The sequence below is a fragment of the Trichosurus vulpecula genome, chromosome 1 (assembly GCF_011100635.1).
Source record: "Trichosurus vulpecula isolate mTriVul1 chromosome 1, mTriVul1.pri, whole genome shotgun sequence".
Taxonomy (NCBI): Eukaryota; Metazoa; Chordata; class Mammalia; order Diprotodontia; family Phalangeridae; genus Trichosurus; species Trichosurus vulpecula.
The window spans coordinates 134,583,665-134,598,286 of NC_050573.1; the positions used below are offsets into that span (position 1 = coordinate 134,583,665).

The following is a 14,622-nucleotide window of genomic DNA, read 5'->3' on the forward strand; positions in this document are numbered from 1 at the left end:
TTTCCCCTATTCTGTAAGAAGCTGGGCCCATTCTGGGGGATCACATGGGGTCTGACCGCAGAACTGAAAGATTTGACACCTTGGTATGACACAGCAATTCCCTGGTCACTGTAATGGCCATGGGAACAGGGGAATATGTTTTTAAAAAACTGGTCACTTAACCAGGGAGAGTCATCAATTTAGTAGACTTTAAAGGGAAAGACAAACTCTGCTCTCACTTCTAATTCCTCTCTCTGGAATGTGTCAAATGGAACTCTCTCTTTGAGACTTGATGTGTGTGTGGGTGCGTGCGTGTGTGTGTGTATGTGTGCGTGTGCACGTGCATGCATGTGTGTGTGTGTGTGTGTGTGTGTGTTAGGGAAGAGGGAGGAGCAGGGAAAATCTTTCCCCTTTTCCTAAACTCCTAAAGCAGTTACTCACATAGGACAGTTAGGTAAGTCTGAGTTTGGGTCTTGGACTCCTGGTTATCTCTTCCCAGTCTCTATAAGCCACAAACATATAAGGGCATAAAGTATGTGCTACAGGCATTCTCCAAGCTATCATGGGTAAATTTTCAACTCCTGCTCTCTTAATCCCCATGATCGAGAGTCATTGTCTGCCCAAAAACGGTAAGTAACTTTCCCAAGGTGATGCACATAATTAGCACAGACAGGATTCAGACTCAGGTCCACTGTTCCCCAGATCTGGCACTCTTTCAATAACTCATGTTGCCATGTTCTGCACTCATCTCCTTCCCCTACCATCACCTTTCCCAACTCCAACCATCATTCTGAATGTAATTAATAATAATTGTAATGTATTACCCTGAGATCTAACAATATTCTTCATGAGGGGTTCTTGACCTTTTTTGTGTCATGGGCCCCCACCTTTGACCATCTGGTGAAGCCTATGGAACCTTGTTCAGAACAGGGTTTTTTAAATGTATAAACTAAAAACATAGGGTAAAAAAGAGAATAATTATAATACTTTATCAAAAATATTTTTAAAAATAAGGTCATAGACCCCAGGTTAAGAATCCCTATTCTGCATGTTTCCAATATTTAAAAATAATCCCAATAATGTTACAACAATGATAATGCTAATTATAACTTTGAAGTCTAGACTGACACAAATGATGACACATGTGAGTTTTGTATATTGCTACTTCAAAAGAATTTTTAAAAAGATCTTTTTTTAAGAATACCTAGTATAGCAGGTTATGTGAGTTGAATGACTTGCATCCTTTTCAACATCACAGGGTATTGAGCGGGTAGCAGAAACAAAATGAACACTGTTCCCCAACAACTCATTATCAACTCCATAATTAAACTGGTTTGCTTGAGCAAAGCCTGAAAGAGAAAGCAAACTGAATAATTAATAATAAGAACAAAATGGCACAAATCTAACAGTTTTTATTCAATACCAAACTATTTAATAATCATTTATATTCTATTTCATTTAATTCAACAAACATTTATTAAGCACTAACTATGTACAAGGATCTGTATTAGCTACTAGGGATGCGAAGATGTAAATGAACATAGTTGTCACTTGGCTTTAAGTTGCTCACAATCCAATGTGGAGGGTGGAAATAAACATGTAATTAGTTAATTAGTTAATTAATTAATGCCAGGTAGAATGTGATAGAGGAAAGAGAGAAATCCAGATAAAGTATTTCAGGAAAATTGGAAGAATGGGGGGAGAAATTTCCTTTGGGAAAATCAGAAAGGCTTCCTGGAAGAGGTGATTCCTGAGCTAAGTCTTCAAGAAAGAGAAGAATGTCACTAGGTAGATGGGAGTGCATTTCAAGAATGGAGGACAGCCCACACCAATGCATGGAAACAGAAGACAGCAAGACAAGATTTATAAATTAGAGAGCGTCCAGAGGAGGGCAACCAAAATGGTGACAGTCCGTGTCACATGATCAGCAGTTGAAGGTACTGGGAATGCTTAGTCTGAAGAAGGGAAGAATCAGGGCAACATGGCAGCTATCTTCAAATATCTGAAGGGCTATCATGCGAAGGTGGACTAGACCTGTTCTTCCGGCCTCGAAGGGAGGAACCAGGAGCAATGGGTAGAAGTTGCAGAGGAAAATTTAGATGATGTCAGGGGAAATTTTTAACTTTTAGCTATTCAAAAAATGGAGTGGGTTGTCTTGCTAAGTTACCTCTCATTAGAGGTTCTTCAAGCAAAGTCTGTATGTTATGGTGGGAATTAGTCTGGGACATGGGTTGGACTAGATGGCCATTGACAGTGTTCTCTTTTAACCTCGAATTCTGTGATTCTGTAAGAGAAGGAACAGCTAGCAGTTTAGTTTAGTTGAAGCTCGTGTAAAAGAATAATGTGAAATAAAGTTGGAAAGGATAGGGATAGGAACTGAACCTATGATTTTATTGGTATATGGAACCCCAAGGTGGAGAACTCCTCCCACTAGATGCCTAGAATACTGAGGTAAGTGACTTAACTTCAGTAATGCAGGGTCACATAGCCAGTATATGTTAGAGGCAGGACTTGAATCTTGGTCTTCCTGACTTCAAGGCTATCTCTCTATCCTCTCTAGAAAGGCAGTATGGAAACAGATTATGGAAGGCACTGGATACATTTCCATTTTTATCTTATGGTAAGTTCTAAGGATTTTAAGTAGGGCAGTGATATGGTTGTGCTTGTGCATTGTGCATTGTCTCTGTCCCTTTCAACAATGTGGGAACTTAAAGGTTTCATAAAATGATCAGGGAGATCAATAGGTCTTTATTATGGTGCGTCTTAATAATAGAATCTACTTAGCACTTTAAAATTTGCAAGTGCTTTACAAATATGATTTCATTTGATTTTCACAATTCTGGCAAGTAGGTACGTCACACAGCTAGTAAGAAGTTGAGGCTGTATTGGAACTCAGGCCCACGCTCCAGGCCCGTGCTCTATTCATTGTGATACTTCTTTGCTTATTTTAACTCACACAAGAAAAGGCCTAACTTGAGATTGCATGATGAGGAACACAGAGAAGCCATGGAGATAAACTAAAGCTACAATTAGTAAGATTACCAGAACCTCAGGCATAATGTGCAGGCCAGCCATGTTAGGAATGGGGGAGGGGAACAGGATGTTCAGCATTAATCCCACAGGCTTTGAAATACTCAGTTTTGCTAACTCTCTCATCACTCATGGTTAAGGCTCTATCTCCTCCACACTAGGGTTTTTTGCCACTGTCCTTCCACCATGGCAGTTTATGATATAGAAAAGGGCAATGGACTTTACTGAGAGGGAGTGGACTCTCCATTCAGTTGGTTATGATTGGTTTACCCCCTTTTTTGTCACAGGCTGGGAGAGAAATATTAGGGATTAGTAGGGCAATGAACTCATGTAAGTATGGAACATGAATATTGCAGAAGTTTCTAAAAAACAGGAAGAAAAAGGAGATGTCAGTCAAGAGGAAAGGGGATTATCTGGAGCCGAGACAGCCTGCTACAAGAAAAGCTAAAAGAAAAAATAAAAGGAAAGGAAAGGGGTTTGAAACTCTTTCTGAAAGGAAAAGATTAGAAAGGAATAAATTCCAGTCATGGGTGTTGGCTCATGCAAATGCAGGAAGGATGGAGTGTAAAGTTTAGGAAACAGCAAGTACACAGGGAAAATTCTGAGAGGATGGTAGCTAGGTCATGTGAGGCACTCACCAGCTGGGACAGTGTGTGCCCCAAGATGAGAGTTCTGGAACTGAAAAGGTCAAGTCCCATAGGCCATGGTCTCTGGCCCAGAGGAGTCAGTGGCAAGGCAGATGGAAGAAAAGGTTGATGGGTATAAACAAGCCATGAAGCCACCTAGCTATAGTGTACCATGTAACATACACAAGTCAAAGAAATGTGAACTTCCAGGGTTGGAATTCAAGAGCTTACTATAAGGTTAGGAGCTAGTGTTGTCTCATCCTCTGGATTAGAGTCAAGGAGAAGACAGAAGGTAGAAAAAAGTTTTGAAATATGGAGGATAGGCTCTTGACACAACCTCTCAGTAAAGTAAGAGAAAAAATATCTGCTGAAAGAGGAAGGAATACAGATGGAGGAAAGAAAGAAATGTAGGAAACAACTACTATGAGCAGTGTGAGAGGCACCCCAGCAGAGATTAATAAAAGGGTCATTAGGTATCAGGCCCCAGTTGAGTCTACACTGCACACATTTGTAATGGACCCTTTCAACATAGTTTGATGACCACTTCTAGCATTATTTGGTACTTGGGGAGTAGGAGTGAAGAAGGTATAATGTAGGAATTGCCCAGTATTTAATAGTCTAATCTCTAGTCTCCTCCATTCAATTACTAATACTCTACCTGGACAAATTTCTCAATGATTGCTATATCCCTCATGCTCTCCCTAGTGCAGCGATTCTGAATCTGGGGTTGCCATTATATAAACCCTCTTCCCCACCCCCAAAAGTCTGTTACCTTATTTTCATATTTTTGACCTAGTCCCATTCCCACTGTCCTACTCCAACTCTGCCTGCCCCCTTCCATTATATTCTTGGGAATGCCTGCTCCATAATAAGCTTCATTTCACCTTAACCATTTTTCTTTTTCATGCTTTTCAGCTTCTGGCACTGCCTGAGACATGGATTCTTTCTGATGACACTGCTTTCTTAAAAACTGTTTCTAGTGCTATCTCTACCTTCTCTCACATTCCCAACTAACTATGTCAGAAAAAGGAGTGGAGAGTCACTGGAATCCTTTTTTCCCCCATTGCTACTTCCAGATTAACCCTCAACCATTATCACTCAGTAACTGAGAACTCCTCTACTCCACCTCCCCTACACACAAAGATAGTCATCCCTTTGATCTTGTCATTATCCACTTCTTTAACAGCCCTAATCACTGAATAGGCACTGCCTCAGTTAAAGTAAGAACTTGGAAAAACCTTAGCTTAAAAAATCCAAGGTCTCTCACTGCATCCTGGGCCATCTCCAGTTGTCCTGATCTATATCCGGCCACTGGACCCAGATGGCTCTGCAAGAGAAAGTGAGGCTGGTGATTTTGCACAGCCCACCCTCACTGTAATCCAATTCGCTTGCAAGTCATGGCATCATCTTGATGTCATGGTCCTCTTTGAGAAGAAAAGATAAACCACAACACATTCTCCACTAGTGTTTTACTTTCTTGTTCATGAGCACCAAAATTCCTTTACCTTAATGATTCCTAACCCTGTTTTTAGTCTCCACTGTGACTTTCATTTCATAGTTCTTTCCAAGGCCATCACCTTTATTCTTCCATTCTTTGAATGGACTTTTTGGTGAATGACTCCAGCTCTATACTCCCTGCCAGTCTCAAATCCTTTGTCACCTTGGACTATCAACAATCATGCCTTGCTGAACCCTAGATCTGCATTACTCTTACCATCTGTCTCTGTCATAGCTATTCATGTGCTGCAGGATGGAGCCAGTAAAAATCGTGAAACTGCTGGTTAGGTCCACTACAAATTTATTATCTAATCTTACGTGGGCCTTCATTTCAGTAAGAAAATAATTCTGCACACTTACTAGCTGTGTGACCTTGGGCAAGTCACTTAACCCCAATTGCCCTGCATTCCCCCCTCAAAAAAATAATAAAAAAAACATGAAAAAAAGAAAATAATTCTGTTGTTCAGTTGTGTCTGACCCCATGGACCACAGCATGCCAATAGTATCCATGGAGTTTTCTTGGCAGATACTACTGGAGTGGTGTGCCATTTCTTTCTCTGGTGGATTAAGGCAGAGGTTAAGTGACTTGTCCAGGGTCACACAACTAGCATGTGTCTGAGGCTGGATGTGAACTCAGATGGTCCTGACAGTGCTCTATCAACTGAGCCACCTACCTGCCTCCAAGGTAAACAGAGGTTACATGAGGATAAGTGACTTGCCCAGGATCACACAACTAGTAAATGTCTGAGGCTGAATTTGAACTCAGGTCCTCCTGAATCTAGGCCCAGTGCTCTATCCGCTGAGCCATAGCTGCCCCCAAGGAAATCATTCTACTCCTCCCTAAATAATTCATTATTCCATTCTCCAAAGCAACTTCTCATTTCTCCACAAGCTATTACAGTACCCTAACCCATCTAAAATGAGCCTTATGCTTTTCTGAAAAAAAAAATAAAGACATTTGCCAAGAACTCCCTCTTATCCCCCCCTCATTTCACATCACTGAGGCATCACTCAGATGTCTTCTCCCATTCTCTCCTCTTTCACTCCAACATTTAATGAATAGGTGGTTCTCCTTGCCAAGGCCAACTCTTCTACATGTACCTTTGATTCAATTCCTTTTGTCTTTTCCAGCAGATTACCCCCACTATCATACACAATCTATCTCTAATCTTAAATCTCTCTCCTATTGAATGGATTCTTCCTGGGTGCCTATAAGCATACCGATGTCTCTGCCACTTAAAAAAAACACTCTCAGTCACTCCAGTCATTCCTGATAGTTATGTTTCTATATCTCTTCTGTCCTTCTAGTTAAACTCCTAGAGAAGGCCAGCTATCCTGGTACCACAACTTCCTTTCTTCTCATTCTGTTCTTAATCCTCTACAGCATGGCTTCAAACTTTGTCTTTCAAATGAAACTCCTTTCTTCAGAGTAATGAATTACCTGTTAATTGCTAGATTGAATTCCCTTTTCTCAATCCTCATTCTTCTTGACATCTCTGTAGCAGTTGAGATTGCTGATAATCTTTTCCTCCTAAATGTTATCTTCTCACTAAATTTTCATGCTCTCTCCTGGTTCTCCTCCCACCTGTTTGAATGTTCCTTCTCCATCTCCTTTACTGGATCTTCATTAAATCAGGCCTGCACAACCTGCGGCCCACCAAAGGATTTCCTCTACATACAAAAGATGTTTTCCTCTACATTTTTTGTGGGCCACCACAAGTAGTAAAGGGGAAGTAAAGGGAAATAAGAGTAAACGCTTTTAGGATATAAATTCTAATAAGAATGTGACTGTGATGAAGCCCCCAACAGATGCCCTCCCAGATTTTACCCACTCCCATGAATATACCAGGGAACGTCTATTTGATCTTATGAAAATGCAGGTAGAATTTGGTAATAATAATAATAGCTAGCATTTATAGCATGCTTCAAAAATATCGTTTCACAACCTGGAGTCAGGTACTATTATCATCCTCATTTTGCAGACGAGTAAACTAAGACAAACAGTGGTTAAGGAACTTACCCATAGTCACACAGTTAATAAGTTTCCCAGTCTGCATTTGAACTTAAGTCTTCCTGACTCTGAGTTCAAAGCTCTTTCTACTATGTCTTTTGACTCATTAGAGCCTGAATATTTCCTTTGAGATCATCATGCATATGAGAATATATAACAGAATTAGTTTTTTGAAAGGCACTAAAGAGAATGGATTGAAGAGGGAGAAATTGGAAGCAGGGAAATATTAGAAGGCTATTGTAGTGGGTCAGGGAAGAGGTGATAAGAAACTGAAATAGAATGAAGACATTGTTAGAGCTCCATCATGATGTGGTTCTGCCTTCTCAAAGAACATGAAACTCTAACGATAATCTGACTTGAATAGGTTTCAAAAACTCCAACAGGTAGGCCTCATTCTCTACTTTTAAGCACTATGTGGGACGAAAGGCTGGTATACTAGTCAGGCCTGCCTTCCAGCCTTTAAAGGTCAACCACTCCACCTTGTTTACTGTGGTGGCATGTACCACTAATGAAGACAGGACAGGCAGGGAGAGCAGGTTGTCAGGGGAAAATGAGATATCTTTACAATATTGTTCTGCAACATAAGTTTTATTTTTTTTAACATAAACTGTGACTTCACAGGAATAGGGAGCATCCAGTGAGGAAACTCCATCTAACAATGCAGATCAGAAACACTTCTGTATCTTATAGTCATAAAGAATTGCCTGAGGCACTGAAAGGGTACGTGAATATATTGTCCGGGGTCAGACAGATAGTATATGTCACAGGCAGGACTTGAACTCAGGTCTCTCTTTCTCAGAAGCCCAGTTCCCTTCCACTATCCCACACTGCATTTCCCCCCACATACTCCTGATTCAAGTATCAGTGAATGGGGGAAAAAATAAGAAAGCCAGTGATGTAGCTTAAATTCTGTCCATTTATATTGTTACTATTATTAGCATATTATTAGTATTAGTATGACAGGGAAATATAACAAAGAACAATTATAACTGCATATTTATATAGTTCTTCATAGTTACAAAGCACTTCACATATATTTTTTCATTTAATTCTTATCATCCTGCATTGCATTTTATGCAAATATTATTATTCTCATTTTACATATGGGAAACTGAAATTTAAGTAACTTATCCAAGTTCATAAAGTAAATAGAACATGTAGGACTTGGATCTAAGATATGTGTCTTTTGACTCTAAGTTCTTTTCCCCTTTTTATTACATATGTTTGTGTAAACAATGGCTTTCAATATATTTGAATAAAGTAATCACTATTATTGTGAAAGTGTTGGAAATTTTGATAATGCATAATTGAACTTGTCCAACATCTGGCACTTGTGATTTTTCCTATCTATACATACTCATCTCATCTGGCTTCCCAAGGTTTCATAAATGTCCCTTTTCATTAAGTCACTAAACAATTGGCTGTGGTCATTCCTAATGTTCATGATGCACCTGTAATGGCAAGCAAACTGGGACTTTTTGTTGTCTTTTGTTTTGGAGTGCTTCTCAGCACTAAGGCAATCAAACACCTTTGAGTCTAGCCTTTGTTTCAATCAAGAGTCTTTGATTGAATCAGGAGTCTTTGATGACCTGCTTAAGTTATGGGAAGGCCTAGGTCACATGGGTTGGAGTCCCATGGTTATGATGCCTCCTGACCCAGAGTATATATACTCTGAGGTTAGCATTTTGCTTGGGGTTCACTCACTGGAAAAGTGTCATGTGATTTGACCAGACCAGACTCTGGGTAGCTGTTAAGGAGCCCCCTCTGGCTTTGAAAATCCAGATATTGGTGCTTTTCTCTCTGGCAACTATGCATGTATAGCATTGGTCATATGGCTAAAAGCCTGTCTGCTGATTTGTGTTATTTTGCTGTTTATATAATTTCTGCTTGTAATTTCTTGTGTTTTCTCTGAAGTTCAGGGTGCTGACTTTTCCCCCTAAACTAAAGTGAATGACATATGTATGTTTAATTAAAGTAAGATTGTTAACCCGTTAAAGTAGCTTTCCTTAGAAAAGCAGATCAAAGAATCTGTACTAGTAGCCCTGCTGTTTGCTGTTGTTATTGGCCTTACACAGTCAGAGTAGCTCCAAGTAGGATTGTTGTTTCACCCTCACTCCAGATTCTGAATAGAATAGAATCAGTCCAGTGGCTCCATAAACACCACAGTCCCCATTAGTAGAATATAAGTTCCTTGAGGGCAGAGACTATTCTGTTTCTGTCTTTCTAGCCCCAGTGCCTAGCAGAGTACCTAGCACATAGTAAACACTTAGTTAATGTTTGTTGTATTCACATTGCAGATAAGGTAAGAACAATTGATGTTTACACAGGATTTTAAGCTTTAAAAAGGCTTTAGCTGTATGATCTCACTTGATCACAACAAGCCTGTGAAGTAGTTAACACAAATATTATTTTCTTTGCTTACTACATGAAGAAACCTAGGTTGTAGACATTTATGCTAAGATCACATGGGGAAGTTAATGGGAGAGATAGGACAGAAGGGACCTCAGAAGTCTTCTAGTCCTAGCCCCTTGTCTTCCAGATAGGGAAACTCAGGCTCATCATGAGTTAAGTGACATGCCCAAGGACACCCAAGTAGTAAGTGACAGAGGGAGGATTTGAACCCAAGTATTCTGACCCCAGGCAGCATTCTTCCCAAGGTATCACACTAAGTGTTGGAGGTAGGGATTTTAACCTGATCTGTCTTGACTCTAAATTAACTGCTGTTTCCATTATACTCCATTGCTCCATCCATCAGATCTCAGATGGAACAGAGATGGGAGGCACTTAATCAATGCTTATTGAATAGAATTGAAATTATATGCTTACTGCAAAATTCCTACAATAAGACATTGATGTCTATTTCAAGTACAGGAATCTGGCAACTCAGGGCTTGATCATCCATGTTTCTTGACTATTTTCTTTTCATTTTATAACTCAATACATCTCCCAGGTGACCCTGGTCTCTGCTAATATGGGTGAAAAGCCTGAAATGCAGAGTGAGAGAGGAGAGACAAAATCCAGAAAATTTGAAATTTTTCTCTACCCTGAAAAAGGGAATAATTTGACCTACTAAAGAGAAGTTTATGTGCTATATTTGTCTTTTGTTTAAATCTGATAACCTAAAAGTAAATGTTTGTTTGATTCATTAATATTTGATCTCAGTTTATAGTTTTGAACCTGAGATATCTCTACAGTGAAATTATTTGACTACGTAATAAAAAAAGTTTTTAAAAAGCCTTATACAGACTAATGCTGTCCTTTTGCCAGTTTTTTCTTATCTTCAGGATTCACAATGGGTTTGAAAAAAAGTGAAAAGATTTCTGGTAATTCACTGGGGCATGGAAACTTTTACTTGTGCTGTTACTAAGGAAACAGCTTTTCATTTATTTTTCTATGTGGGTACACACCTCACCAATGGAATCTAACCTTCAATGAATGGAACTATTCCAAAAATAAGAAATGAAAACTCTAAGTTTCATAAGAAATAATTATTGGTTTTGGACTTTGTCATAATAACAATAACTTGAAGCTTTTTATAAAGTCAAAGACTAATTTACCTCTATCATATAGAAAAAAAAAATGAGTGAAGTCAATTAAAGCCTGCATCACAATCAATAAAATGTTTAAATGTCTTCTGATATTTTAGTTACTAATTTAACTTAATACAGTGGAGCATTGGATAGAGTCCTGGGCCTGGATCAGGAAGACCAGAGTTCAAACCTAGTCTCAGATACTTACTAGCTATGTGATTATGGGCATTACTTAACCTCTATTTGCCTCAGTTCCCTTAGTTGCAAAATGAGGTTAATAATAATAATACCTATCTTCCAGAATTGTTGTAAAGATTAAATGATATAATAATTATAAAGCCTTTAGCACAATGCCTGGCACATAGTAAGCATTATATAAATATTAGTTATTGTTATTATTGTTGATATTAATAATAATTTATTGTTGATAATAATAATCAAATCATTTTATTTTATTCGCATAGCTTATCTCAAAGAGTTTATTGAAATATAGAAGGGTGTACTCTTCCAAAAATAATTTTAATTAAGATGTAAAGTTCCCAAAATGAAATTAAATGTGAAGTCATTAAGGACCAAGCTTAAAAGCCAAGGATTAGAGGAAGAGGTATTTGATCTCCAGGAGCAAGAAACAACTAAAGTTTTATTTTGAGACTTCTAAGGTATATGGTGCTTTGGGTACCAGGTACTGAAAATCACAGCCTCTTGAGAGCAGTATGATTGATGTTTCATTCCTATGCTTTTATCATGGGAAGTATCAGTAAGAACAAAGATGACAGTGACATCTACAACAGATACTTAAAAGTACTTTCCCAAGGGTAGAATAGGCCAGACTAGATCTGATGGCTATCTTGTTCCTAGACTATTGGGGCTAGGCCAGAGTTAGTTTGGCATTTAGAAACAAGGAATAGTTGAGTAATTTTTGCCAGGGCATTAGTTCCATAATGTTCGAGACTTTGTTAAATGACAAATTACTATTAAATACAATATTCACTATCTTAATCAGCAATTTGCCATCAATCAAAAAGTATTTATTAAGTATCTACTGTTCCAGGCATTTGCTAGATACTTGAGATACAAAAACAAAGACTGAAACAATTTTGACCCTCAAGGAAATTACGTTATAACAGAAAAGACAAGATAAAATATAGATGTGCACACATCCATGTGTATAAATATATATATATATATAAGTAAATATATATTTGGAATAAATATAAAGGTAATATATAGAAACAAGAATAACAGTTAAATATAAGAGTTTCAGAAAGTAGGAAAGACATCACAAAGATAGTAATGCTTGAGCTCTGTCTCAGGGGACGAGAGGGCTTATTTGAGGCGTGAGGAAGGAGAGAATGGTATTCCAGATTTTGGGAATACCCAGTCCCAATTGGGGATGGGAAGCGGAGTGTCACGTGGGAAGAACAGAGAGTAGGCCAGTTTATCTGGATCTCAGAGCGTGGAGGGGGGAGTAATAGTCAACAAGGCTGGAAAGACAGGTTGCGGCCAGATCATAAAGGGCTTTAAATGCTAAACAGAGGAGTTTGTATTTTATCTTAGATGCAACAACCAGCCTCGCATTGAAATTGATTGAGGAGAATGAGTCATATCATGGTACTTAAGGAAAATTACTATGGCATCAGTGTATAAGGTGGACTGGATTGGAGAGACTTGAGGCAGGGGTACCAAATAGGAGTCCATGGCAATAATCTAGGTAAGAGGTGATGAAGGTCTGAGCTGTATGAATCAAGAGAAGGGGTCAGATGTGAGAGATATGGAAGTAGAAAAGATAAGATTTGACAGATGACTGGATATTTGGAGTGAGGGAGAGTAAGGAGATATAAATATCTAAAATCAGAGAAAATAGAAGATGATGCTTTTGACAGAAACAGAGGAGTTTAGAAGAATAGCTTTGAGGGGAAAGAGAAGGAATGATGTTCTGTGACCCAGGATCACACAGCTAGCTAGTGTATGAGGCCATATTGAACTTTGGTCTTCTTGACTCCAAGTGAAGTGTTCATTCACTGTGCCTTGTGGATACCTCTAAAAGGCAGGGTAAAGTATCCAGATGGAGAAGGGTGGTCAACAGTGTCATATTCAGTATCAAGAAGCATTCCAAAATGCCAAAAAAAATCCCATCACATTTAGCAATTAAGAGACCATTGGTAACTTTGGAGAGAACAGTATCAGTTTAGTAATGACGTCAAAAGTCAAGTTGCAAAAGAATAAAGAGTGAGAGGAGAAAAAACAGACAGTCATTTTAGGTTCCTTTTTCTGGGGTTTAGTTAAGAAAAGGGAGACATACAGGACAATTGGAGGGGATAGTGGAGTTTAACGGTTTTTTTAAAGATGAGGGAGATTTGGGCATGTTTGAAGCAAATAAGAAAGAGACAGACTGAGAGACAGAGACAAAGAGCCAGAGACATACAAAGAGAGACAGACATAGACACACGGAGACAGAATTAGAAATAGAAACAGAGACAAAGAGTGATAGGAACAGAGACAGAGATAAATACAGAGACAGAGACACAGAGAGAATGATTGAGGTGAGAGGACTGGCTGTTTTTTACTTTCTTTTTATCCCTAGTGCTTAGCACACTGCTAGGTATAAAGTCATTACTTAATCAACGCATATTGGAGTTGTTATTGTTATTGTTGGAGAAGATGGCAGGAGCAAGGTCACAAAAAGAGGGATTTGCTTTGGCGAGAAGAGCCACTTTACCATCAGACACTGGGAGAAAGGAAGAAATAGTAGGGGGTGATGTCAATGTCTTTTGAGATGAAAAGAAGAAGAGGGAGCTCAAGTTGAATGACCTCAATTTTCTCAGTAAGATAAGAGATGAGGTCTTCAGCTGAGAGAAATTGGAGGAGAGGAATGTCTTTAAGACTTGAGGAGAAAAGAAAAGCTTTGCAGTAGCTAAAAGAATTTCTAAGAGAATTAAAAAGCAGGTGAACTTTCAAAATTTATCTTTAGCAAACATGGCCTGCCCTGGTTAATAACTCCAAATAAAAGGAAAGGTATACTATACAAGGAATGGGGGAGGGAAAACTGAACAAGAATTGGAGTACAGAACTTAGAAATATTTTCACATATTGCTTCAGACCTTTGCAGAATCACTAACTTACACTATTGAAAATCACTTCAACCTAGTTAACCTTTGTTTCTTGGTGAGAGCAAGGGGTTATAGATGGACAAACTGTATTCCATTCATATCCATGAAATATTAAAGACTGGAGTAAGGCCTCTGGCACTGAGGGAGATCCTCTATGGAGGATTTATGGAAATCATCGATGGAATAAAATTACATGGTTAAAAAAGCATCATTTGCTTTGAGGGAGGATCACCTACACCAGTGAGTCTGTCAGTCTATTGAAGTATGATTGTTGTCCAGGGAGTTCAGTTAATAAGAACTTATTAAGCGGCTTCTATGTGCCAGACACTGTGCTAAGTGCTAGGGATAAAAAGAAGGCAAAAAGTGTTTCTGGCCTCACCTCAATCATTCTCTTTTTTCCTGTCTTTGCAGGGATACAAGGGGATAAAAATCTGTACCCTCAAGGAGCTCACAGTATAATGGTGGAGACAACATCAAAGTAATTATGTACAAACAAGATTTATACAGGATAAATTGGAAATAAACAATGGAGGGTAGGCACTAGGATTAAGGGGGATCTAGAAAGGCATCTGGCAAAATGTATGATTTATCTGGGTTCTGAAAGATGCCAGGGAAGAGAAGAGAGAGAATTCTAGGGATGGGGGACTGCCAGTGAAAATACAATGAGTTGGGAGATGGAATGTTTTGTATGAAGAGCAAGGAGGCCAGTTTCATGGGATCATTTAGTATGTAGAAAGGAGTGAGATGTAATAAGAAGACACTGGAGTTTACTGAATGGTCAGTCTAGTGATTTAAGATTATTTATGATAGCTGAGTAGAGTACTGGAGTTGGGGAGATA

The 14,622-nt window shown here is 38.7% G+C and overlaps 1 protein-coding gene across 1 annotated transcript in view; it reads right to left on the bottom strand.

Moving 5' to 3' along the window:
• PKHD1L1 (PKHD1 like 1) overlaps positions 1 to 14,622 on the bottom strand; it is a 190,671-nt gene that overhangs the window by 171,967 nt on the left and 4,082 nt on the right. The window contains exon 3 of the mRNA XM_036765700.1: positions 1,184 to 1,328. Within this exon, the coding sequence (XP_036621595.1) occupies positions 1,184 to 1,328 (145 nt within the window). The remainder of the gene's footprint in view (positions 1 to 1,183; positions 1,329 to 14,622) is intronic.